Source organism: Maylandia zebra, linkage group LG7 (assembly GCF_041146795.1).
Source record: "Maylandia zebra isolate NMK-2024a linkage group LG7, Mzebra_GT3a, whole genome shotgun sequence".
Taxonomy (NCBI): Eukaryota; Metazoa; Chordata; class Actinopteri; order Cichliformes; family Cichlidae; genus Maylandia; species Maylandia zebra.
Window position 1 is genome coordinate 35,459,782 of NC_135173.1, and position 27,791 is coordinate 35,487,572.

At 41.8% G+C, this 27,791-nt stretch overlaps 1 protein-coding gene across 1 annotated transcript; it reads right to left on the reverse strand.

Annotated features, from left to right (window-relative positions):
• Positions 1-654: 654 nt before the first annotated feature.
• LOC101484620 (uncharacterized) lies at positions 655-27,001 on the reverse strand. Its single transcript, XM_004538473.4, has 13 exons — positions 26,699-27,001; positions 18,848-20,774; positions 16,366-16,734; positions 15,401-15,440; positions 15,106-15,251; positions 7,204-7,236; positions 6,833-6,919; positions 6,349-6,549; positions 4,994-5,173; positions 3,234-3,446; positions 2,998-3,117; positions 2,719-2,859; positions 655-1,136 (listed from the first exon to the last, which is right to left on the reverse strand). Exons 2-13 carry the CDS (start codon positions 20,696-20,698, stop codon positions 1,065-1,067), a joined length of 3,453 nt encoding a protein of 1,150 aa, XP_004538530.2. The 5' UTR covers positions 20,699-20,774; positions 26,699-27,001; the 3' UTR covers positions 655-1,064.
• Between the last annotated feature and the right edge of the window lie 790 nt (positions 27,002-27,791).

The window sequence follows — 27,791 nt, forward strand, 5'->3', positions numbered from 1 at the left end:
ACTTTAGTACAGAGAGGACTTCAAGGTCAGCTCGGGGACTGCAAGGTGCCCAGGCCTGTGGCTGAAAAACGAGCCAAAATCATCCCCCCTCCACCACCATGCTTGACAGTTTGTATGAGGCTATGTTTGGTAATCTGGCTGTGTGCATTATGGATCACTTTGCAAGCCTTCTGGACCAATGATAAGATCAGTTTGTTCAGATGAAGCTTTGCAAACCTGAGGTGTGCTGTCATGTTCTTTTAGAGAGAAGACTACTCTTCCTACTGGCAACCCATCTAAACAAGCCATACTTATTCAGCCTTTTTCTAACTGAACTGTCATGAACACTAAAATTTAATGTGCTAAATGAGGCCCATGGAGTCTCAGAGGAAGCTCTTGGCAGTGCAGTGAGTGCTCACTGACCTTGGGGTGAATCCACTGGCAAGATTGTGACATTGTGTTAAAACACAGCTAATATAGAGGTGGTCACACTTGCTTTTTGTCAGCAGCATGTGACTACTACCTGTCCTCTTTATTCCTATGGAAGCAAGTAAGTGTGTACTTCAGTCAAGTGAAAAAACTGTTCTAAATTTATACTTGAGAAAAGGTCGACTCCACCACTGGTCCAGTTTTAACTACTTTTCAAACAAAAATAAACCAAACGTCACAGACTGCTGCCTTTTCCTTTAGTTTATTCTGCAGAATTATACATGCAACCTTTACAACTTCAGCTTTAAACTCTTTTTGTGTCACCCTGACATTTTATAGGTCCAACATGATTAGAGTACATTCAGAGATTATACAGCTATTCAAACCAAAGCTAATATTGGCTCTGTTCTCCACCTAAATTTACACAAGAAAATCCCAAATTTCTCTTTGGTCAAACATAAAACGTCACATTAACACTCGGCCTAGTGAGATAATCTGCCTTCTGCTGTCACACTGGAGATGTACATGTTTACATGACAGTCAACTGTACAGATTAAGGCAAGTCAAGTGATATCAAACAGGGAAGGGAGAGGAGGGATAAAAGGGATTTAAAACGGAGACAGGCGGGAGTGATGTGTCAAGCGAGACGTGTGTGTTCAGATGTAGACCGGTTGTTCCTGTGCTGTCAGCAGACGGTACATGGCTGCAGGCATCGTCTTCATGTGGATCTGGAGCAGAAAGGAAAAAGTGCAATGAGCAAACTAAACTCTCCTTAAATGAACCTTTTCCATGCAAGAATAACTTTTTGTAGAAAATTACAATAGCTTCTTTTTTAAAGATGTCACATCATTTGTTTGTGTTAAACTGTGACACAGTTTAGGCCAGTATCAACCAGGGATGTACTTTGTTTCAGTGAATGCAAACGTTTACCTTCTTCAGGGCCCAGAGTTGATTAATCAGTGTGAATTTTCTCCACTGGAAGGCAATAAATGGTAAATGGCCTGTATTTGTATAGCGCTTTTACTTGGTCCCTAAGGACCCCAAAGCGGTTTACACTACACTCAGTCATCCACACATTGGTGATGACAAGCTACATTGTAGCTACAGCTGCCCTGGGGCGCACTGACAGAGGCGAGAGTGCCGGACACTGGCGCTACCGGGCCCTCTGACCACCACCAGGAGGTAACAGGTGAAGTGTCTTGTCCAAGGACACAACGACCGAGACTGTTGGAGCCGGGGCTCGAACCGGCAACCTTCTGATTACAAGATGAACTGCCAACTCTTGAGCCATGATCGCTCATTTGAAAAATATTTTATTACAGAAGGCTACCCTGTTGAATAACTACCCAATTGTGGTGTAGGGGTTTAAGTGTACTTCTGGTCTTGGCGTCTGAGAGGGTCTCCTACGGTAAACTGGTCCCTGGGGAGGGGCTAGACTAAGGAAGTCCTAATGAAACTTAAGTCTTGGCACTGCATAACCACTCGTGGAAGTGGAATCTGGGACCACCTCCTCTAGGCCTGGCCGCCAAACACTTAAAGCTCATGAATACACCACTTATGTCTTATACATGAGTGATGGGAAGGCAGAGCCTTGGTTGTGCACCTACTGCACTGGACTGTTGTGCTGAACCGAGAGCTGAGCTGTCCATCCAAGTTTTGACCCTCAGTTATAGCCACCTGTGAAGATCTGGGTAATGACTGAAAGAGTAAGGTTGAGAATTCATGGGGCTGAAATAAGTCTCACCCGTAGGATGGGCTCAGTGTTAGGGACAGGGTGAGGAAATCTGGAATGATCTCATATTCATAGTGAGGAGGCAAAACGTAGTTATTGTGCTAGATAAATCGGTTTATGCCGATAGGACCAGGTGGAATGGACTGATTGATTTTTCATGGCGTGACCCACCCATATAATATAATGGAAGGATTATTTTCAACTGTAAGTCATGCAAAGCTGCCGTAGTAAAGGCAAGACTTTAAATATGGAGCTGAAAATGACAATAAAGCGTCTCCTTTAAAGTGAAATGGTGCTGTGCTGCACAAAGAACCCTGGGATTACAGCTTTAAAGCCGTAAAAAGGCTTTTAATGTGAAATATTGATGCAGGAGGAAAGGCATTCACTGAAGCAAGTCTTTCAGCTGCAGCTGTTTTCCTGATGGAACTGAGGCTGATTTTGAGACAGTTTCAATAATAAATCAAGAAGGCCTATAAAACGGGAATTTACATGTTAAAGATATTTTAGGATATGTCTCAAACATGTTTTTTGCTGCTGAGGTAAATAAAAGAACATATGTGGCCATTTTGAGTATTTACCTCTCCCATGGCATTGGACAGGATCTGAACAATCTTCTCGTGAGGAGTCGCCACGACGCTCTGGCTGTTGATCTCGATGATGCGGTGACCGACGCGGACGCCACCTCTCTCAGCGATACCGCCTCTCATCAGACTGCAGATCTGCACAGGAAGGAAACAGAGGGATTTGGCTTAGTGGGGACACAGCCGATACCAAATCTAAGAATTTGACAAGAAGGACAATTCATTTAATTTGTTCCCTGCAGCTGCGAGTGAGTTTCAGTAGCTTCAGATACTCACTATGCCATTCTGGACGCTGAAGCCCAGCTGGTATCGGAGATCCGGCCTGCGAATAAGCACCATGGTGACAGGAGGGCACCTGACAATGTTCATCTTGATCCTGGACTGAGACTTGAGACCCTGGGGAAACAGCAAGCAGACATATGAGACAGATCCAGCAAACATTTAAGAACCCCTTCTGCTTGTAAGGGGTTTCAAAAAAGATGAAAGGTGGAAAAGAGAGAGCAGCAGCGTACCTTGATGATGCTCTGGCAGGTGCTGAGAGGTAAACCCACCAAGCTTGTACCATTTATGGTCATGATCTGATCTCCGATGTTGAGTCGGCCAGACTTCTCCGCTGGGCCGGCGTGCATCATGCTAGCGATGATCACTGTGGGGAGGATTGACCCCCAGCCAGACTCCACGATCACCACGCCGAGGATCTCGCCTTTTTGCTTCTCGATGTAAACCTGAACGTGAATATGACCTTAGTTTCTTTAAAGATACCAAATAATGTTCATTTACAGCTTCAAAGTTGCATTTTGGGGATTCTAGTAGAACAAATCTTGTCGGATATCTGCTATAACTCTGTGAGGAGGGGCTCAGGCTTCCGAGAGCTCTCAGCCACATAAGGTAGCGGATCTTTGTTAGTCTGACATCGTGCCAAACAAACAGCCAGATGACTTGGATAATGAATGACTACAGTGTTTTTAGGCAATTTAGCAGCTGTGGCATCAAACTCAGATATAGAACGTATATATGCATAGCTGTATGTGTTAATGAAGCCTCAAGATGGACGTCTTAGTGCTTTAAATCCAAATGTGAGGTGTGTCTGAAAAGTGAAGGAGCACACCAATTTCTCAATCACACAGTAAAACATACCGTGCTTTATCCTAATTTTTACCCTAGTGTGTGCCATAAATTACAAAATTAACATCCCGTTGTGTTCAGTAAGACCTGAATGTGCAACTGAGACCACAAAATTCTCAAGAAAGTGCTTAAAGAAAGACTTAAGACTTATCCCATAGACCTCCCTATAACTGGCCGCCCCCTGCTGGCCACTAGATATGAATGCAGGTTTATGGCACTTCAGCACTGGCTTCAGTCTGTGAGCTCAGCTAACATCCACCTGAACACTGGATTGGATAATCTCAAACAGGATGTAACATTTAATCTGCTGCTTCTGCAAGCCACTTTGCAGCCCACCTTCAATTCATGTCATCCATTTCGTACTCCTCATGCTGTTTCTGACTTAACTAATGATGCAATACAATACAAGTTTATTTGTATAGCACATTTAAAACCAAGGGTATACCAAAGTGCTTCACAACAACACCATAAACAGATACGTCTGTTTTCACTGATGCTGGGAAATTTGCAGTTGCTCTCAACCGTTATCCTTTCCACATATGTGCATGGAGGGCGGATACAGTCAAATAAAACTTCCTGCAGGTTTTGATTAAAAGCGTCCCCTCTGTCTTTATTGTGGACTTCATATCAAACTAAGATGTGAATCGCACCAAAGAAAAAGAACTTTACAGAGACACTTTGGACACATATCAACAGTCACCTTCACCAATCCAAATCTACCACAGTCCTCCCAGTTCGGGCTTCTCGCCGCCAACCACACAACTCTGAAAAATGTGAGATGACAGCAGGCAGCGAGAGCAGGGAGGAGGCTCCGAGGTCAGAACAGGTCGAGCATCACAAATTCACCTTTATACTGAGGTTAGGAGTTTGCTCTTTTTATTAAAATGTCATCTCTCAGTACAACTGTCATGCAGCTGTGACTCCTAAACCAGATGCTCATGTAACAGCACTGCGAGGCAAACTAACAACACAATGAGCAGGAAAAACATTAATAGCCTGACCTGAATTAAAGAGATGTGTTGCTATTTTTATCTGAAAGATTCATCCATATGCAGAGTGGAATATTTTTATCTTGCGAATGCAGACGTGTCCCTGTCGATGATGATTAAAACCTCCCGACTGTGCCGCCACCTGCTGGCTGACTTACGTCTCTGCAGTTCTCCGACTTGGAGAAGTGGATGAGGTCGTCATTGTACATGTCCTGAGTGTTGAGCAGGTCACTGTACTCCCTCTGGCTCAGGTCCTCGGGGTCGATGCCGTTGGCCCTGAGGAACTCCTGGTAGGCAACGCTGAAGGACTGACCGATGGACTGAGCGATGAGCTGAGCCTGAGAGAAAGAGATCAATCACGGATAATAAGAAACAAGCTACACTACAGCTGTACCTTTAAAGACATTCCCCACCCTAAAAATAACATTTTATTCTAAAACCAAATCCTAAAAGAACGTATAGAATTTTTAAGCTCTCCCACTTTTTAGTTTTTAATTTTGTCCATAATTAATATTGGATCGGTCCTTTATGAATTACAAATATTTTCTTTCTTCTCAGGTTAAGGCTGACATCAGTTGTGCTTTTAGAAACAATGGAAGCAGATTTAAACTGCAAACTATAAATAACTCTCCCCTTTAGAGCTATTTTAGTGTTATTTATCCAATCAGATTTCTGTTTCTGTTTCTTTCTATTTCTGAGTATAGCTGTGGCTCAGGAGGTAAAGTGGGCTTTCTACCAATCGGAAGATCAGTGCTTTGGTGTTGAACCCTGGGTTTCCCTTAAATGCTCCTTCAGCTCATAAAAGGCAAGCCAGATTTGATGTGCCACTGAGAGTTTATGAAATTCTGAAGAAATAATCAGTATGGAAGTTCTTCAAGGTGTCCAAGCCTGAAGGATTTATGAGTTAGCAGTAGGTTACCTAGCTAGTAGATGTCTAAGGGTTATAATACCATATTTTGGCTAAAGTTGATTTCTTAAAAAAGAAAGTGAAAAACTCTGAAGGTAAATTGAAGAGCAACACTTGGAGGGTTAGTTGACATATAGTGATCTGCTACATGATGGTTAGCTGCAGAGCTATGGTTAGGCTAACTTAACACAAAAGCACCAGAAACACATAAGATGAGAATGAAATTGTTCTCAATAAAAGTTCATATTGGAGCTCCTAATGGAGAGACAAATACCATTGTACAGCAAGAAGACAATGCAGAAACAGACCAAATTTAAGGCAAAATGCGATGACCCATTGATATACTAAATTACAATTACATTTCAAAGACTTTTACAGCTATTTAACACTCTTTACAGCTGTTTTAGGGGAAATTTAATCTAACATGTTTTCAGACTTAAGAGGCAGATATCCTGCAGTAGATTACTTAGATAACTTTTATGGCCTGCCCTACATCAAAAGCGAAAAAGACCCTACACCCTAAAAATAAAAAGGTGATCAAGTTGAATAAAATCAGATTTTGAGGACCACTGTTTTAATCATTGACAAAAACCACTAGTAACTCACATCCTCAGACTCGAAGACGTGGCAGATCATTCTGTACAGTCTTCTGTCATCTTGGGTTATGGTGGTTTGCTCTGCTGTGCTGTCCAGGTTTTCCTGTGCGCTGCGGGACCGGACCATCTTCCCTCGGGCCATCAGGACCACCATGTTACCAATGTCAGCTATGTAGGAGATTGTCCTCAGGGGCAGGTCCATTAAACACTCCTGGTAACGACAAATACATGAGTCACTTGTAAATACAGGCCCTGCATAATAAAAATAAAATGAATAATAAATCAAATCTAGTTTAACCAAATAAATAAAAAACAAAGGACCTAAAATTGAACCTTGCGGTACACCACAGATAACGTGAGCTTTAAATGATGAATATGATGTGGTAGCTGCTAATATACTAAAGGTTTTAATAGAAGTATGGAAAGTGTTGCAAGGGAAATTTGTAATTTTGTGGTGTTGATATAAAACAAAATAATATATGTTATGTTTATACCTGAGTGTCAGCATTGAGGACCTTGATCCTTTGTGTGGACATGAATAGATCAACCTCAGCAGTGGATGGAGCCTCGTCGTCGGGGCTCTGCATAGCCGAGAAAAGAAGTGAACAGAGGAGGCAACAGGTTGATAGAGAGCAGCAAAGAGAGTAGAGCGGGCGTCACGATTGTCCAGAACCTCCAAATCTAACAGCTGCTCATGAGATTGACAAAAGCAAACAGTCACGTCTGGTCTAATCTGCACTCAACAAATGAATAAGACAGAGACACTTGAAGCGTGCATGGCCATTCTCCTCTGCCGTCATCCTTGGCCACAAATTCTGCATAATGCATTGCAATCACAGATAAGCAGAATGAAAAACAAACTCACCTTCTTCCTGTTCTTCGCCTGTTTCTGAGCTGCCTGCAGTGATCAGAAAGAACAGCGATTCAGAAATACAAATCAAGGCAGCGGTGATTTGAGGAAAAGGTGGACAAACACAAAAACTAACAGGATCATGCACTGTAGACTGCCTCTATTCCAAATGCCAAATCAAGGGACACAAGAACCTTAAAGGGGTATGTTGCGTGTGCTTGTGTGTGTGAGAGAGAGGGCAGTGGTGTTACTGTCTATCACATTTGACAACAGTGGGATGCCAGAGGCGTTTGCAGCAAACATTATCAAAAGTGTTCTCTGCATCAGTGTGACACAAACGACCCTGAAGAAAGACGAGCGACCTCATGTGTTTGCAGCAGATGCCTCATCACAACTCGAGGTTTCCAAATGCTGTCTGATCCCCTTTAGAGATCAAGGATTTAGTCTGTGAAATCAGAAGGCTCATTGTGTTTATGTGGACTCAGACTACAGTTGATTTAGCTTAAACAAAAATAAATGTGGCTCTAATATGTTATCCAGTTTGTGTAACCTTTATTTCCGTCCAATTCAATTATATAGCATCAATTTACACCAACAGTTGCCTCAGTGGGAAGGAAAAACTGTTTTAATAGGAAGAAACCTCCAGCAGAACCAGACTCAGGGAGGGGTGCCCTGCTGCCGTGAGCAGCTGGGGGTGAGTTCAGTACAAAAGACACACTGTGGGAGAGAGAGTCAGAGTTCATTGATTGCTAATGATTAAATACAATATAGAAGAAAGTAACCAAAGGAAGGTTCAGGGTCACCTGATCCAGCCCTAACAATATCCTTTATCAAAAAGGAATGTTTTTTAGGGCCGAGTACAATAACCTCAGCTTTGTCTGAATTTAGAAGTTAGAGGTCATCCAGGTGTTTATGTTTTTAAGAGATGGTTATAGTTTAACTAACTGATTTGTGTCATTTGGTTTCATGACTAATAATGCTGGGTGCAGTGAAAATGTATGCATGTTTTTCTCTTAATATTACCAAAGGGACGCATGTATAATGTAAAAATGTACTGGGCCCAGCACATAACCCTGTGGAACTCCATTATTAACTGTTGTATATGAAGAAGACTTCCCACTTACCTAAACAAATTGAAACCAATCAGACAGATATGAGTCAAACAATTGCAGTGCACTTACTTTAATACCAATGTGTGTTCTACTCTCTGTAGTAAAATATTGTCATTAACAACGTTAAATGCTGCACTGAGTTCTAACAGGACGAGCATAGAGATGACTCCACAGTGAGAAATCATAAAATCATTTACAACCTCCAGTTGCTGCTGTTGCAGTGCTATGGTGAACTCTGAAGAACTTCACTCAACACTCAAACAGACCATTCATCTATTTAACTCTGAAAAAGATGTGAAAGTAAACATATCCACCCTAACATCAGCCATTACTTTGTGGACTCCACAGTTTATTTCTAGAGATTACAAGTGATTGCACTGTTCAAATGTTAGAAACAAATGGATGAGAGGTTAGGTAACTGGCACTAGCGCTGTGGTTACAGCAAAAAAAAAAAAAAGATGACTGAAAATAAAATCTAGAGTCTTATGTTTCATGTGAATTAACTACATTTTAAAAAGTGTTTTTACCATTCACCACATAAAGCATCCTTGTTCAGCTTTGGTCACTAGAAGCCGAGTAGAAGCTTAACTTCACTTTCAAGGAGTATAGACAAGAACATAAAGTCTGAAGATGTTACAGCTCCAGCAACACGTGCAGCATGAAGAAGAGCTTCATTACAAAACCAGGAGTCATCCTCACCCTGACGAAATGCCGATTAAGTAATAAAGTTAAACTTCACACTACAAGCGCTGCTGCAGCTTTAACCTTTAACAATAAACTGGACTGGGCTAAAAACACCACAGCACTTTACAGGAAGGGCCAGAGTCGTCTCTATTTTTTGAGGCGACTGAGGTCCTTCAACATCTGCCAGAAAATGCTGAGGATTTTCTATGAGTCTGTTGTGGCCAGTGCGATCCTCTATGCTGTTGCATGCTGGGGGAGCAGGCTGAGGGTCGCAGATGCCAACAGACTTAATAAACTGATCCGTAAGGCCAGCAATGTTGTGGGGATGGAGCTGGACTCCCTCAAGGTGGTGTCGGAGAGGCGGATGCTGTCCAAGATAAAGACAATGTTGGATAACACCTCCCACCCACTCCATGACATGTTGGTCAGCCACAGGAGCTCGTTCAGTGAGAGACTGAGATTACCGAAAAGCACCACTGAACGACACAGGAAATCATTCCTGCCTGTGGCCATCTCCCTGTACAACGCATCCACTTAACACACTGTTTGCTGCTACAGCTACACATGTTTCTTTTTCAACTATTTATTTATAAGTGACTTATGTATGTATGTATGTATGTATGTATGTATGTATGTATGTATGTATGTATGTATGTATGTATGTATGTATGTATGTATGTATATATATGTATATATTGTACTATTCTTAGTTAGCGTATTGTCTGTCTTGTCTTAATGTTGGTTTAAAATGGAGCACTGTAACAAAAAATAATTTCCCCCAGGGATCAATAAAGTATTCTGATTCTGATTCTGATTCTGATTCTGAACCTCTTTTTGTCTGCTGCAAACCAGCCCTCCATTAAATACGACACACACCAATATACCAATATTTAAGAATTAAAAACTCTATTTACTGATAACTATTATTCTACTATAACACACGCAATCTCGGTTTGTTTGTCTACCAGCACCTTGTACAAAACCCAACTCTGCAAATGGGTACTTCTTAGGCTTCTTGAAGGTTCCTATCAGTATCAGATATTATGACACCATTGTGTTGCCTAGTAACCACCTACCAACAGGCTAAAATTGTAATGTTTGTAATGGCACCTTAAAAAAAGCATCGTCTCATTTTGATATCATAACAAGAGGCTCTAATTTTGATCCACAGATGTTTAATGATGCACGGTACATGATGGCGCCATCACGCTGCCTGGCAACTACCAAGCAACAGGCTGAATCTACTCATTTTTAGCATTTATGCAGCCATAACAACATATGAAAGCATATGAAAGCATTTTCATGATCATTTTCATTTCATCATGAACAGCAACAGCAGCACAAAGATGCTAAACTGCTGTGGTGTGGGCATGTACTAGTAAAGTTATCCTTCAGCTATTTCATTTTTGGTAAACAGTCCCCATGTGGATTATATGCTTAACTTTTACTATAATTAAAATAAATAAATAAATAAATAAATAAATAAATAAATAAATAAATAAATAAATAAATAAATAAACAAACAAACAAATAAATACAATTAATAATAACAACAACAACAGGAACATACAATTTGAAAGGCTCCCTTTGAAAGAAGGTGTTTTTAAAAAATCAAAAAATGTTCTTGTTTTTGATAACTAATAAATATAACAATACCTAATTTAATAGACTCCTTTTTGTATAGTTAAAAACTTCAACCATATAGTTGACAAGATATTTAGTTTCTACGCCACATGGGTGATGTCAGTGAGGTTATTTCCATTTTTTAGTACACACTCTATGGATTTGATATTTTATTTTTCAAGACTTCTTTAATCAGACATTATATTATAGATTATTATGTACAGCACAAAAAAAAAACCTGTTATCAGCTACAGACACTGAACCTATTAAGTTGATCTAGTATCAGTTTTCATATCTGATCTGTTCATTTTCTTCAGTAACTGGAGCAGCTTAAATGCATAAAGCCACCGTAGAATCAACGCTTACTGTATTCACTTTGCATGAAATGCAATTTTATAGAAAATGTGTGTGGAAGAGCCACACACACACACACACACACACACACACACGCACACACACACACACACACACGACTGAAAACAAAGTCAGTTTTACAGAGAGCTGTACAGGTTTTAAAAAAGCCACAGCATCAGATTTAGCATCCTTACAGTCAGCTCATCCAGCTTACTAGACAGAAGCCTGTCTCTCTTTTTCTTTCCCATTCTAACAAATAAAAGGACTCATACATCCCCATCATCAGCTCACAGTCTCTGACCTTCTCCCTCTCTGTAGGCTTCTCAGACATTAACAGAGGCGACGTCCCCAAACTATCAGTCAACCATCCAGAGAGGAGCGCAGAGCCGGGCTCAGCTCCTGTCTTCCTCCTCCTGCCTCCAACTTACTTCTTCACAAAGCTCATGTCTCACTACTCATCTCTCACACTCAGATAGCTCTACGTTTGAATGCCATCTCACTCCCTCCCTCCCCGACACCACCTCCATTTAACTGACTGCATTAGAAAGAAAGGGCTGATCTGTTTTTTTTCTCATGTTTACAGTAACACCAAAAAGTCACATTTAAATTAACATCCTCTTATTCCTTATCCTTTTATTACGTCCCCATTTGCGTGATCCCCATTTGACATCATATACTGTGACTGAAGAATAAAGTGAGGTCTCCTAGCCTCATAGCACAGTTTATATAACATCCAGCCTGTACGGCTCTGGATCAGAAGCAGTGATCTGTGGTTGATTCACTGCGCACACACACACACACACACACACACACACACACACACACACACACACACACACACACACACACACACACACACACACACACACACACACACACACACACACACACACACACACACACACAGGGACTTTTTGCTGTGTTGCCCACTGAGGGCTTCTGACTTTAAAGACCCAAATACACAGCAAAGCTCAGTTCCATCTCCAATGATGCGTCAAGGCGCATTAGAAAATGCAGCTCTGAATCAGGGCACTGTGGCTTTAATATCTGAAATCCTTGATGTCTATTTTTCCAGCATGTAAAACATTTTGGCGCCCAAAGACATGTTGACCTTACCTCAAAGGAAATATCACCCAGACTGTGATAAGTGGGGATTAATTTACTCAAGACACATTTTTGTTCATCAGTCACCGGATAAACACAGGAGAATGCACAGATGTCTGTTAAGTAAGATAACACACACTCCACAACTTAAAAACACTCAGTGGCCACTTTATTAGATACACTAGCCATTAACAAAAATGTCTAAGAAGCTAATCACATGGCAGCAACAAGACGGACCGCTAAAGGTCAAACTGAGCATCAGAATGGGGAGGAAAGGTGGATTAAGTGACTTTGAACGTGGCGTGGATAATTTTTCAACACGACCATCTCCAGGGTTTACAGAGAATGGTTCACAAAAGAGAAAATATCCAGTGAGTGGCAGTTCTCTGGCTGGAAATCCCTTGTTGACGTCAGAGATCAGAGGAGAATCGGTGAAGTGCTTCAAGCCAATATGAAGGCAAATGCTTAACTCAAATAGACACTGGTCACAACCAAGCAGAATAACCTTTATGAAAGCGCAAAACCTTGAAGTAGATGAGCTACAGCAGCAGAAGACCACACCGAGTGACTCTCCTGTCAGATAAGAACAGAAAACTCAGGCAACAGTTTCTAAAAACGGATGATGACAGAAGATTAGAAAAACATCTCCTGGTTTGCCGAGTTCCAATTCCGCAGTAATATTTGAATGTTCAGATTAAAATTTGATGTGAACAACATGAAAACATGGGTCTGTCCTGCCTTGTATCAGTGCTCCAGGCCTGCAACGGTGGTATAAAACTGTGGAGGATACCGGAGGATGAGTTTAAAGCCACAGGCTACCTAACCATGTCAGTACCTTCATCATCACAGGGTTCCCGTCTGATGGATGCTTCCAGCAGGCTAAAGCACCATGTTACAAAGCTCTGCTCATCTCATAGAGACTGGAGACTATCCCAGCTGTCTGAGGCAGGGCACACACTGGGCTAAAATACAGAGACATACAAATATTTCGATGGGCAATTTGCCAGTTAACCTAACCCCACGTCTTTGGAATGTGGGAGGAAGTTGGAGAGAGAACCCATACAAACACAGGGAGAACATGTAAACTCCACACTGATGGTGGAAATGAACTCAGGACCTTGTTGCTGTGAGGCAATAGTGCTAACCACCATGCTACCCCTTGTATTCATGGTAAAACAAGAAATAATTATGACCTCTAGGGAACATTTAGTTCCTATGAAGTCTTAAATTTACTCACAGTCAGTCACAAATTGATTTTTTTTGGTCTCCTCACTCTCTAAAACTGGCAAAATCAACCTCATCAATCCGCAGATGCCATGAACGTGTCACATACGCATGTTAGGTCAGCAGTTACAGATACACAAAAATTAGATATGGGCCAGGCCTGGCATAGATGGCACTGTCCATGCGATGGCATGCCATATCTGGCTCGATTATGGTTTGGTTTATTCTGGCCCAGGCCCATAGAAAACAGGTCTGGCCCGGATCTGGCATCAAGCTGGCACTTCTGACTGACCGGTGTCATGGCAGAGTGTATGTCAACCAGATCTGGGCCAGGTCTGGCAATGATGGCACTGTTTATGTTCCTATTTTAGTTAGAAGACCCAAATGCCATGTTGCAATACTATACTGCTATGGTAGCCAACATTTCAAATGCAGGTTTGTGAGTGTACACTTTATCCAAAACCTAGTGAGGGTTTACTCATCTTTGCCAGTGAGTGGCTGTAGCTCAGCAGGTAGAGCAGGTCACCTACTAATCGGAAGGTTAGTGGTTTGAGCCCTGGCTCCTCCAGGCTGCATCTCAAGAATGTGAATTTGTAGAGGAAGTGTGTGATTGGGGGAATGTGGCATGTTGCATAGAGCACTTTGAGTAATCAAGGAGAGTAGAAAAGCATTATATAAGAATCAGTCCATTCACTGTCTGAGCCTTGCCATGTTACTTTTGCATGTTCTGGCACATGTTGTTATTACATGGCTTGATTAAGGTATCATTACATTACATTACATTAGGCTGAATGGCAGAATGACAGATAGTCAGATTAACAGTATTTTGTCTCTATCTGCAGGTTTTACACGCTTACATATAAACACACAGTTACTGTCCCTCCATTTACAAAGGCAGAGGCGTCACTGTGTGATTATTTTACATGTAGTTGTTTTTTCCTGTGTAATAATATTCAACATTGCTATCAAGAAATTTTTCAAAAAATGCCTCTCTGTGCAAAATGGGTTTAAAAACATAAACAGCTGTGGGATACTGTTTGTCTGTGATTTAGACAGGGGGAACAAATCGTGGCAGGATCAGCCTGATGTTATTTGTATCCCACTGTAACTTTACTGTATAAAGAGCTAACATCTCCAATATGTCAGGAGTAGTTAGTCATTACAACAAGTGTTTGCGAACTAAAAATCAAGAATGTAGGATACTGTTTGTCCGTGATTTAAACAGCCCAGCGCTGCTCCTGACGAAGGGAAAACCAATTCTGCAGGGAGACCTACCTCGGCACTTGTGCAGGTGAAGCCAAAGGGAAGATTTGCTTCACCATATTTTCTAGTCTTTGGCTTAGAAGGAAGTTGGTTTGGAAACATATTCACCTATGCTTCATCTCCTGCTTTGCGTTTGTGGAGGCGCCCCGTGCTAGCAGTGTCCAAATGTTGTTGGGTTTTTTTTTTTTTCCCTTTTCATACCACGCCACCCCCCCCTGCAATGGCTCTGCACCCGCTTAGGGGACGGGCCCCACACTTTGGGAAGGTCTGCCTTAGGGTCATGTCCAATTTCTATGAAGTGGAAAAGATCTCCGTGATTGTTAGTCCAATACCAAATAAATATGTGGTTACCCACTGCACCATCTGTGAGTTTTTCACTCACATCTTGACATTTCTGGTTTTATTTTAAATATAAACCCCTTATTTTACCCTAGATAGGCCTTAATAACAGGTATCTGTTACATAAAGAATAGTTACAAAGGGAAAGCCACATTTTTTTTCCTGTTCATATCCTTTCACTGTGATGTGAACACAGAATGAAACGTGCTCTTACTCGGACTCTGCTCATGGCCTCTTGGGCCTGCTGCATGCGGGCGCTCTTTGTGGGCGTCCTCTCTGACAGCAGGTGGGTGCAGCCCATGTAGGTTGCTGCAAAGATGATGCCATCAATAAGGTCTTCAGGGTCACACGGTCCCGGGACTGCATTTAACAAGATGCACTTGTTAGAAAAACACACATAAACGCTGCATATGTACATTAACATGCTTTCAAATAAATATCTGATATATGAGAAATACAAAATATGAGACAGAGGTTCAGCTGAGAATAAAAATATGATTATCACTCACCGTCTACAAACGTGGGAAACTGTGGAAGAGATCTGCGAATCTGAGAAGGCGCAGGAAATTAAAAAAACAACATTTATTATTTCTCCTCACACGCTGCAGGTCTCCACCGACTCATTCACATTCAGATGAACACCTTATAAGAGATGCAGGCCTTTGCAAGATTTATCATCACCCTAGAGTCTTACTGTGTTTCTACGATGGCATTTTAGATTCATTTAAAGGGTCGCAGGAATGTTACTGGAAAGAACTAGAGATAAGAGCAATATGCTATAAATATGGTGGAAGTTTTTTTTAACCTTTTTTTCCTTATTGGTAAATTTTTATTCATAAATGTGCAAACTTTCTTATAGCAAATTTGTGTGTTTATGTCTTAAATATGTGACTTTTTAATCTATTTGATTTGTGAGGGGTTTTTTTAATTTTTTTTCTCCCTCTCTCAAATGTGTAAGTTTTTTTAGTTAATTACTTTATTTCTTGTAAATTTGTGACTTTTTAAATCTCTTAGATGTTGGAGTTTCTTTCAAGTAAATTTGTGGGATGTTTTTTTTCTCCTACATTTGTAAATTATTCTCATAAATTTGCAACATTTTTCTAGTAGATCTGTAAGTTTACTTTATGTCAATTTTATACATTTCGTTTTATACCTCATACATTGGCAAGTTTTCCCCCATAAATCTGAGATTATTTCTTGTAAATCTGCATTTTATCTGCATTACTGAGTTTCCTTTCTCATAATTCTATGACTTTAATATGACCTTTTCTCAGAATATTATCCCTCCTTTTCCACAAACCTGCACAGGCTGTAACACTTTTTCAAACACCCAAAGATCTTTCTTAGCCTTATTATGACCCACATTTATAAAACTCTCATGTGACATTTATTCCAAATATCAGTCGGTTGTTATCTACAGAAACTTAATACTGGGTAAAACAAAGAGCTGCGTTTTGGTAAGTTAAACTCTCACCTCCTGCACAGATGGCTTCTGAGGAGGTGACTGTTGCTGAGCTTGAGTCTGTGGCTGTTGAGAGGGGAGCTGCTGCTGCTGCTGCTGATGTCGACACTGTTGATGCTGATTAGGCGGCATGTGTGGGTACGGCTGTGGCTGGGTGTATGTCTGCGGTGACCTAGCGGCATCCCTCTGCTGTGACTGGTGGCCTTGTTGGTGCAGGTGGTGGTGATGGTTGTGCTGGGACTGTCCAGTGTGATAACTTTGGGGATTGGGTGCTCTAGAAGAGTGATCAACCCTCAGGGGACTGACCGGATCCCGAACTGGAGCTGAGGTGTAGCAGCTTGGAGACTCAGAAGCTGACTCAGGGGGTGAGTGAGGAGAAGACTGTGGGAGGGGAAAAAGAGAAACAGGAAAAACCCCTGTGAAACTGCAACTTGATACAAGGGTCAGGATGAAGCATTAATACGTGTACCATAAAATCAAATGAGAGCTAGCAATGTAAGCTAACTGGAAAGGATAAAAAAAAAACTTTATCAGTGCAGCGCTCCACAGAAAAATCACTTGATGACATCAGTCAAGCCCTAAAGACAGTCTACTATGTTTTTTTTATTTATTTATGGAATTTGTTGTTAAAATGAGTGCAGTGCGATTGTGGCTCAGCAGATAAGAGTTTAAAAGTCCTATATACTGTAAGTACCAAATGTTCTATTTAGTGGGAGTAGATATCCCTTATATCAGGGGTGTCAAAAGTAAGGCCCAGGGGCCAATATTGGCCTGGAAAAATTTTAAACTTTTAAACTGTAACATTTTCTGAGAATTAACAAAAACTCACAGGACAGTCTGGGCAACAAACTACCAGAACTACTACTATAATTTTACACATTAATCATGTAGTTTCACTGGTCCAGCCCACTTAACATCAAAGTGTTGCTGTATGTAGCATGAATTATGTCATTTAAAAGGAGTCTGAAATCCCTGCTTTATATAGTGATCTCAGGCACAAAGCCCCACCCACGCACTATTCAAACTTTCTGTTTATCAGGGGCAGCCAATCAGAAGAAAGATGTCTATAATGACTGGACAGACAGCAGATGAACTGAGGGGCTGGACCATGAATATGGATTATTTTGCACTGTGAATCATGCAAAGCTGCTCTAGCAGAGTCCAAAAATACAGAGGTGGAACTGAGCCCAATAGATCCCCTTTAACACTGTGGAAAATAAACAGCAGTAATACATAATAATATTCTAAAATACATTTTCAAATACCTATCACTGCTTTAAAATGATCTTTATATGTTTCTCCATCTTTGTTCAGCACCAGCCTAATTCTGCTCTGCCCCCTGCCTCCTGTTGACATGCTGGGCTACACAAAACTCCTATCTCAGCTAAGTCGCGCCAAAATCATGAATTAATACTCTACTCTGTGCCATACCACCTTACCACCAGGTGCGATAATTAACACTTTGAGGCACACTCAAAAAGACGATTCTTTGCTAACGTGAACATGAAGGATTAATTTTTTTTTTGAGTAAAATGCAACTGAAATACACAAAATTAAAAGTTTATTTATTCAAATAATTAATCATTGAGGGAAAAATGCTTGGAATAACTGAATGAATACCAATCAATCGTATTTCATTTGACCAGATTCTATTAAATAACATTTTTACAATTTATTTATGTAACAAAATTACATGTAATCACATTACTTAAATTCTGAATTTTGGCATAAATAATTTGAGGGCACATGAGTAGTAGTGCATCATGGATTTGATGTGCTTTCTGGTAGGGGTATATATAAGCTTAATAGTAAAGAACTCAAAGAGACTTGGACAAAATATTTCATGATTTCAACTCTGGTGACTATGATAGATACCGGCGGCTCTATAGCAGTGTGAGATAATATTTACTGAGGCTCAAGTTTCTCAAATATTTGAATAGTAATCAAATTAATAAGAAAATAAAATTGTTTCTGCAAGTATTGCTTTTTTTATGTGCACCTGGTAGTATGTAGCTCACAGTCTATTTGAAGACTACCATATAACGACAAGAAAATGCATCAAATGTGTATAGAGCTGATAAAATATGTGTGAAACATGAAATTAGATGCTACAGATGAAACAGAAGAAGCATGAAAATAAATAAAAAAAAATCGGTAGAGATGTTAAAAAGTCCTGAAAAATCACAGAAAATGAGGCAAAAACCAAGAAGCTGCAGGTCTTCTATATCTCTGCACTGTCATGTGATAGTGCGGTTGGATGGCTTCCTGTACTTAAAATGCTGATCCCTAAAAAGATTCAGCTTTCTGTTCTGTTTCTGTTTAATGACCTCTATATTTATCTGCTGCCATCACGAGAGAAACCTGCTCACTGTAGAAAAACAAAACAGCAGGAACATGAAAATAAAAAGGCTAAACTGATCTACTCCCCTGAGTCAATCAAACTGCATCTTTCAGTCTGTTGTGAAATTAATAAAGTAACTGATGGGATACTAACATGGCCAGCTGTAGTCTGCAGGGGGTACATATCCTCCGTGGGGCTGACCTCCTGTCTCATCACCCAGATCGGCTCCACAGGTTGGTCAGGTGTGTACGGGGAGCGCATCGTCTTCGTCTTCACCCCCTCAATCGCCTCTTTGATGTCTTTAATCGCTAGGCTAATGGCGTCGCCTGAGCCCTTTGCACCTTCTGCATTCTGCTCATCCTGGGCCTCGCCTGAGCTGCTCAGCCCAGATGGAGGGGTCTTGGCTTGGGTTTCTGGCTGTCTGGGTGGCTGCCTGCGGTTTTTAGTGACAGGGCTTTGATCGGCACTGCCTCCCTCGCCATCAGACTGACCATCATAGTGGTGCAGCCGGCAGCCAACAGAGCGATCCAGAGGGGAGCGCTGTGAGCGCCGGTCTCTGGCCTGCCTCGGGACATGATGGGAACCCTCGATGGGGGAGGGCAGAGCTCCTTTTTGTACATTCTCCTGTCTGTGGGGGGTAAAGGGCTCTTGGTGAGACTCTTGGTGGCCCCTGTTAGCCTCGGTCCTCTGACTGGCCTGCCTGCGAGGTTCCCTGTTTGGCTCAGGGTAGGAGGTCTTAAGCGGCTCGGGAAAAGAGTTGGGATGGGGTTTTGACTCCGAGTATGACTCATAGACCGGCTCTGAGTAAGACTTTTGGTGGGACTCTGTATAAAAGTCTGCATAGGTTTTTGGATAAGATTCAGAGCAAGAAGTGGAGTGGGACAACGAGCATGACTCAGAGCAATCCTCATCCTCCTCTTCTTCTGGTGGCAGGTCATTATCGGGTAGAGGGCTCATACTGGCGTCCTCACCGAAGTGGTCCAGCTGGGGGAAAGCTGGAACATCAGGGGAGGAAGGGGGAGTTGGTGAGTGAAGTGGAGGCGGGCTGTGGAGAGGTCCATCCATACTGAGTGAGGCGGCACTCTCCGTGTCAGAGCAGAGATCTGTGATTTCACTTCCCTGAGCTGAAGGATCCTCCTCCACATTGTCCATCACTCTCTCTTCATCCTCCTCCACCCTCTCAGCATACTCCTCAGCTTTCTCATCATGCCCGCAGCCAGAGTGACCTTCTCCTGGGCGGTGGTCTCCATCCTCATCCCCTACCTTCTCCTGCTTTCGATGATCCTCTTTAAGATCTGATTCCTGCTCACACTCCATTTTACTCTCCTGGAGATCTTCTTCAGCATCATCAGGAGGAGCATTGTGAGTGTCAAGCTGTACTTCACGGGGTGCAGCACCAGATGCAAGGTGGGTGGGTGTAACAACAGCAATGGGAGTCTGGTGAGAAGATTCCCTGTCCTGTGATTGGTCCACTACAGGATCAGCTGTGGATGATTCCTGCACCTGCACCTGCCGTGGACCTTCTCTCTCTTCCACACCTGGTGAGGAGTCCTGAACCTCTCTGAATGGCTGCCGCTGTCTGTGACTTCTCAGTCTGGGGTTAGGGTCACCATGACGGCGGTAGCGAGTGACGGCAGCGCGGGGTTGCTGGACAGGACGTGGGTCAGCATCCTGACTAACCGCAGCTGGGGCAGAGACCGGACTCAGAGGCTGACTTTGCCCTTGCCCTTGCCCTGATGGAGGCCGGCGGCGGTGCCGAGGCGGTCCACGACCTCCAGGTGGGTGGTGGTGGTGATGGTGGTGGTGATGGTGAGGAGGAGGGTGATGGTGATGAAGGGGATTCAGTTCCCCATCCTGGTTGAGCATCTGACATGGTCTCCAGGACCGGCGTACAGGAGGGTCTCCAGTGGTCCCATTGGGCTGCCTGCTCCTCGGAGGCCCCGACACCTCCTTGTGTTCCTCGCTGCCTTCCCCCGTTGCCTCTCCCTGATACTTGTGGCTCATGGCTGGGGTATGATTCGAGTCCAATTTTCAGAACATGCTCCTCTTACTGCCAAGAAAAGCCAGCTCAGGGCACAACCTGGGAGAGATGGAGACACGACATAAGCAGGAAAATTATTAAAGGGTAAGGATAAAACATGAAGGCTTTGAAGCCTGAGACAAACGGGGTAAAAATTATATTAAAATAAAAACTTTTGCTAACGGATAAGTGAAAGAATAATAATCATTGTGTTGATATAAGGACTCACAGATTCCATTAACATGTTTGCCTAACATCTAAAATAAAATAATGGTGGCTTTGGTGATCACCCCTAGTTTGCACTGCAGGTCTCTGCCGCCTGGGGCTCATTCTCAGTGTCGGATGGACCCGTGTCCTCAGTCATGTCCACCTCTTTTTGAAAGCTATACTTTGCTTTATCCAATGGTGCAGCAGCAGAGGTGTGAAAATAAGTCTGCAGCTCTGTTTATTTATTACTTACACACCTACGTCCCACTCACCCCATTTGTCTGATTGTTTAAACCAGAATAAGAGCTACAGAAGGATTTATGAGCTTGAGATGAAAGCTATGACGTCTCCCGAGATCGCCAAGCACGGATAACAATCACCTCTTTTTCAGACACAGGTACACCTTGTCTGTACCAAAATACATAAGGCTGCTAGTAACTGGAGGCCAGTCACCGTGAATCTAGATTGATTTCCCACTGTGATCTGTGCCAGCTGCCGATGCGCTTCATCACAAATCAATATCTTAATTACTGGTCTTTATTTACTGCCAAATATCCTTGGGCAAGATACTAACCCCATGTTTGCCTACTGGTGGTGGTCAGAGGGCCCGGTGGCGCCAGTGTCCGGCAGCCTCGCCTCTGTCAGTGCGCCCCAGGGTGGCTGTGGCTACAATGTAGCTTGCCATCACCAGTGTGTGAATGTGTGTGTGAATGGGTGAATGACTGAATGTAGTGTAAAGCACTTTGGGGTCCTTAGGGACTGAGTAAAGCGCTATACAAATGCAGGCCATTTACCATTTACTACAAAAGCATTAAGTTAAAATTATTGTAGACTGCTACTTTACATTTTCCAGGTCTTTTGTTTTGAAGGTTTATATGCCATTGACTAACGAACATCTCTTTAAAAAACAGCAATATTGCATATCACACTAAGCAGGGACTATACTGCTAATAGCAAAAAAAACAAAACAAAATCCAAATCCTCTGGGATGCAGAGCACTTTAATCTGCACCCCGTTCATCCGTCCGTCCGCCAGCAGCTGGCAGATGGCACGGGGTGGAAAACACGAGAAGGAAGAGGGAGAGGAGGAGGCAGGGCAGGGGGACAAGGAGGGGCTTCTTTCTTGCTACGTGATAAGATCTGACAGAGAAGAATGGAAAAGGGAGTGATCTAAATAATAAATGCCCTCTGTGAAGGAGAAGCCCCTTTTTGATATGTATTTCATGTGACGAGGCTACCGGGGAATCACTCATTTATCTTGTATCGCAGGCTTCTGAGGTCAATAAGCTGAGAGAGGACACCCGAACGTCACCTCGCAGCATGTTTCAGAATATTAAACTGGTTCTGGACAGTCTTTATAAACTACACTGCAGTGTAGTTTATAAAGACCAGCGCAGATGCATCTTAAAAGGTTCGTATCTGATCTGCCCTCACTTATTACAAGAATCTATAAATACATTAGAGTTACATTACAACTTTTTTAGCTTCTTCTTACAGCTCTGCAGCTAATGGTCAATCAGAGAGTCCATCGGCGCGCTTGTTTGCTGACTTGGCCTCCGGGGGTTATGGACTTTTTCAGGGCTTCCAATGCTGGCCGTGCATATGTGAACCAAGACTTCCATTTTTTGCATTCATTGCTAAAGAACGCAGATAAACACCTCAAAGCCTTTTTCTTATTTATTCTGAACGTAAGCACAAAAACCTCAGGATAAAGGCTTGTGGCTTTAGCAATGCAAGGAAGAACTTAAAATAGGAGAATACGACAGTAATCTGAACCAAATGACTATTTTTTTTTACTATATTTACTCAAAAATGTGAGCAAATAACATCTGAGAAACAGAGACACGGTTGTACTGAGGAGCCAAGCAGGAGGGGCTATTGCAGTACTAGAGATGATCTGCAGATACACATCATGTCCTCGATGGTTTTCATATTGTGGAAATTAGTCCCGCTTCTGCAGAAATGGCTATGTATGTGTGTATCTTCTCCACCTTGGACACCTACTAGGCGTAATCCTTGTTTCTCTTTTTCTGAACTGAGTGGTTTCTGTGATATTTTGGACCTGCTTCTAGAACAAAATAACTGGGTGTACATAAGAAGTTAGTGAGGGTGATCTCTTCCTGTACAGCTTACTACGGCTATGCTCGGAAAAACCCAGAAATTCTAACGGCTGTCAAATTGTGCTTTGACTGATAAACTGGGGTGCCAAAACACGTCATTAAGGCTACAGGGGCGGTCGTCTTTATGGAGGAAATAGTTAATGTGGGGTTGCAAACCTAAATGCAGACACGACTGCTTTCTCTGTTCACTTGTAAGCAGGATGCCTCAAAAAGTTTTGGAAGCATTTGCGGAGCCAATTAAGGACATTAACTTGAGGAGTCTTTCCGGATCTAGATCTCGATCCAGAACTTTTTGGTTGGATTCTTTATGAATGTAACATTTAGAAAAATGGGACGTTTAGCAATGCATCTTCACAGAAAAACTGGGAGACATCATCTTGATGTCAAAGAAAGAATCACAACTTCATCTGGATCCAGGAAGTCTATTTATGCATGGTGTTTCTGGAAGCTTTCCCACAGCTCGCTAGTTAAGTGTCCCACAAACATCTTTGACTTAATTTTTTCGTTTATTCCTAACAAACAGACACAGGAAGCTCTTGATCCCATTTCAGTTATCCAGTCTAACGTAACACGTCACTGCTAATAAATCTGCTGATGACGCTACAGTCAGAAAACTGTTTTGCTTCCCTCATGAATGGATGAACCGTCCTGTGTGAAAGCAAAACCTCAGTAAACGTCTTAATGTGTATTACAACAAACCAAGGCAGAAACAAAAAAAAAGTATAAATGGATTTTGCAGTGTCGAGAATGCTTACTGCTATTTTTTTTTTTTTGTTAAGGCAATTTCAAAAGACCTACTGAGGGAAAAACTGATCTGTATACAGCTTTAGAAAACCAAGAATCTGGAGCATTCAGCTACTTACTTAACAAAGATTGGTCTGCGTATGCTTAAAGCAAAGAGTATGTGACCATACTTAATGAAAGTCTGTGGATATTCCTGTTATTTTTTATCTATTTAATAAACAGAAAAAATTATATTTATATGTTTTAATCATATTCCTGGTGATTTTTCTTTGATGAAAGGCCAAGGTCTTTGGTGGGTGCCAACATTTTTCACATGCAGCAAAACCTCTGAAGCATCCTTATATTTTTCCCCTCTCATCTTCATGTCATTTGCATCTCTTTTGATGAATGTCAGTGGCTTTGCAGCAGTCATAATAAACTGTGAAAAGGTGGTACAAGGATTACAGCTGTCTCATAACACCACCACCTCTGTAAAGGTGTTAAGTAAATTAAAGGCAAAAAAGCGAATATGTGAATATGCTGGATGGTGAGGGCAAAGGTTAATGGTGATGATGAAACATGAGGACAGAACACAACTGTCAGGAGGGGAAGCAGGAAGATCGAGGATGGACCTCCAGCATGGCTAATGTCCCACTCTGAGTGGAATTTACAACTGGATAGCAGCGGCTGGGTGAGTCCAGGGAGAAAGGGGTGACTTGGGTCACAGATGGCCCTGGCAGCACTGCTGTTAGTCAGGCAGGGCATGCAAAGCTGAGAGGCGAGCGCCACGCCTCCATCTGTCAGGCTGAAGTGAAAGCTGCTGGGTGGGGGATTTACTAACCCATTAACTCGCTGACCTTTCACTGACAATCATCCACACACACTATACATACCAGCAAAGCCCTGAATGATTAAATCTATTTAACACTCTATGCATGCATCAGGGCTAAAAGGCAGAATTAAACCAACAAATAATTGATTTCAGTATCAATGCTGCTGTCATTATGTTACATGATTAAACATTTAGTCTATGAACTATCAGGAAACTGTGACAAACACTAGCATCCCATTTCATACATCCAACTATTGGCACAAACTTGGACAATCCTGGCCACGTTTACAAACTTGAGGTGGACCGTCAGCACCTGCTTAACGCCATCAGGGAGAACGTCACATAAAAGAAATATCTGTTTCAATGTGGATCTTATGTCTGATCATGGATTTTTAGTCCTTTAAGCTAAGCAAAGCTAACCTCAGCTAATTAGTCCCACAGTGAAAATAAATTCACTCAAAATGGAAAAGATAAGTAATTAATTAAGTAATAAAAAACTAAAAAAGAAAGCAAAAATCAATTTATATTATGTTATATTATATTATATTATATTATATTGTATTATAATAGCAGGCATTTGGGAACCCCGCAAGGGTCATTGGAGGAAAAAAAAAATGAAGATGATCTTTTGAGATCTCAAGTTTGCGAGATCTCGCAAAAGTAACTCTGTAGGAAAGTGACATTGGGAGGGAAAAACTCCCTTTTAACAGGAAGAAACCTCTGGCAAAAGCAGGCTCAGGGAGGTGGCATCTGCCATTTTTTTTGGGAGCGAGGGAAGGAAGACATGAAAGTGTTTTGTTGGTTATCAGCTAGCTAGGTAGTTCGGTTATCAGGCCAAGCTAGTATTCATAAACTGTAAGGGTGCAATGCACAGATACATATCTACTAATTAGTACAAGGTTAACAAACAATGTCATTAATCAAAACTGAAGCTTTCAAACAAACTGGCCACCCCCTAACTGCAGAATACACCTGGAAGAGTCGTCATTTATAGAAGCTAAAACCGTTTTCGTACCAGGCTTTAAAAAATGCTTTTAATGGTGTAAAGTTGAGCATTTTAACATCGGAGTCGATGGGGATGACTCACTTGGCCTCAAGTGGCCACTACAGGAATTACAGGCTTTCTTGTATTGGTTTTTAAGCCTGCACACTCAATACTGCAGTAACACTTAAAGCAACTTTAGTTATTTTTGTTCAGTTATGATTAGTTCATAGGCAGCTAACCAAAAACAAATTTGATTTGCATATTTCAAAGAAAAAATGCCCAACATAACCCAGTTCCATCGTCTCCTCATGATTAGCTGCCTTACATAACAGTAAACTGAAGTAACCTAAGCTAGTTTAGGGTTTTAATACATAATTTTAATATTTTCTCACATTATGCTTTAAGGAAATTAAAAAAAGAAAGCAATGGGCAGATGAAAACGTATGTACACCTATCCTCATCTTTCTCTATCCAAGTATGATTCATCCCCCCTCCCCCCCCCCCACACACACACACACACACACACCACAGAAACAGACACCCACTCAGCAAGCATATGGCCCATACAGGGATGCATCAATCGTGACATTACGTGCACTGTATTACATGTAGCCTCTGGGAGACGATTAACCCATAAAGCTGCCATGAGCTTTTATTTTGAAGGCGCACTCGGTTTCTTAAATACCCTCCCATGGCCTTGATGTTAAAATACCAAAAGCCGTCTTTGCTTTTGTGATTGCTACTGTCATTATAAATGATCAGCCAGTCTTACAGCCCGCTTCTTCGAATCGTTGAAATGTTATAGTTCCCATTTCCTAAACGGTCATTGGTGGGGTTTTCTTTTTCTTTTTCTTTTGGATATTTTATAGTCGTTCACTGCATCACGATCTCTAAAACATTTCCTGACGTGCTCGTGGAAAGGAGATAAAACCGTTTAGCGAACTGTCACCTGTCTAAAAGCCTCCCTCTCTGCCCTCTCGCGCTCCACATTCATCCTCCGCAGGTGTCAGATCCGCCATCAGTGGAAACGACCCGTTCACATTCCCACTAAAACCACCAGAAATCCACGATTCCTCGTCTATCACACCAGCTCTGGGAGGTGACATTTACTCATTTACCTGCATGTCAGTGGAGGAGAGGCCCGGCTTCGGCTGCCGTAGTGTACATCGCCCCTGTGTCTGCGCGTTCTCGCCCGGATCGGCTCGGTTTGTCCCTCCAGACACAACTTGCTCGGATTACAGAGAGAGCTCAGCCCCTCCTTCTGCACCGTGACATCAGAGCGGATTAGCGATGCACAAAGCGCCTTTATGAACACTGCTGATGTCGGTGGTGCAGACACAAGCAGCTCTTTACGGCCGCGAGCTCAGTCAGCCTCATCCCACCTCCTCCATCAGCAGACAGCAGCCTGCAGCTCTGCAGCACCGTCACACTCTCACGGGCTGTCGGAGGGGTCGCTGTTATCCTTCTGTTGATCTCCCCGGTGTCATCCGTTAGAAAGAAAACACCTGTGAAACCTGCGCAGGTACACAAAGAGGTAACATATATATATTTGAAGGCCAACTTCTTTTTAATAGAGCGTTTTCAGATTTTCCACGATGCATAAACCAAAATAAAGTAAAAATAATAACAAAAAAGAAATAGAAAAACATCTGAATTTTGAAGACTAAAATACGAAATAAAATAAAATACAATAAAATACTTACACATTTAGTGCAACAATATGGACATTTTTTGAGAAATAAATTGGCAAATTTGCCTAAAAGAACAGCAAATTTTCTAGAAAGAAATTGCAAATTAATAAGAAAAAATGGGGAAAAAATAGCAAATTTAAGGAAAAATTCTTGGCAAATTCACGTGTTAAATAATGGAAATTTTATTTAAAAAATAATAAACTGGCAAATTTACCAGCAAGAAAACAGCATTTTTTTTTAGAAAGAAATGGGAGGTCGAGAAAGAAAAGAAAGAAAGAAAAGTATTCACAAAGCTTTAGGAAAGGAATAAAATAAAATACTGGCAAATCTAGAGCAACAGTTTAAAAAAAAATTAAAGACAAATCGGCAAATTCACACAAAAAACACAAATTTATGTGTTGAAAAACAAAACCTCACAGATTTTAAAGAAATACATTTGAAATCAATAAGAAAAAGAGAGAAAATACTTTGAGAAAAATATCTGCAGCCTTTAAAAAAGTGAAAATATTAGGAAAAATAA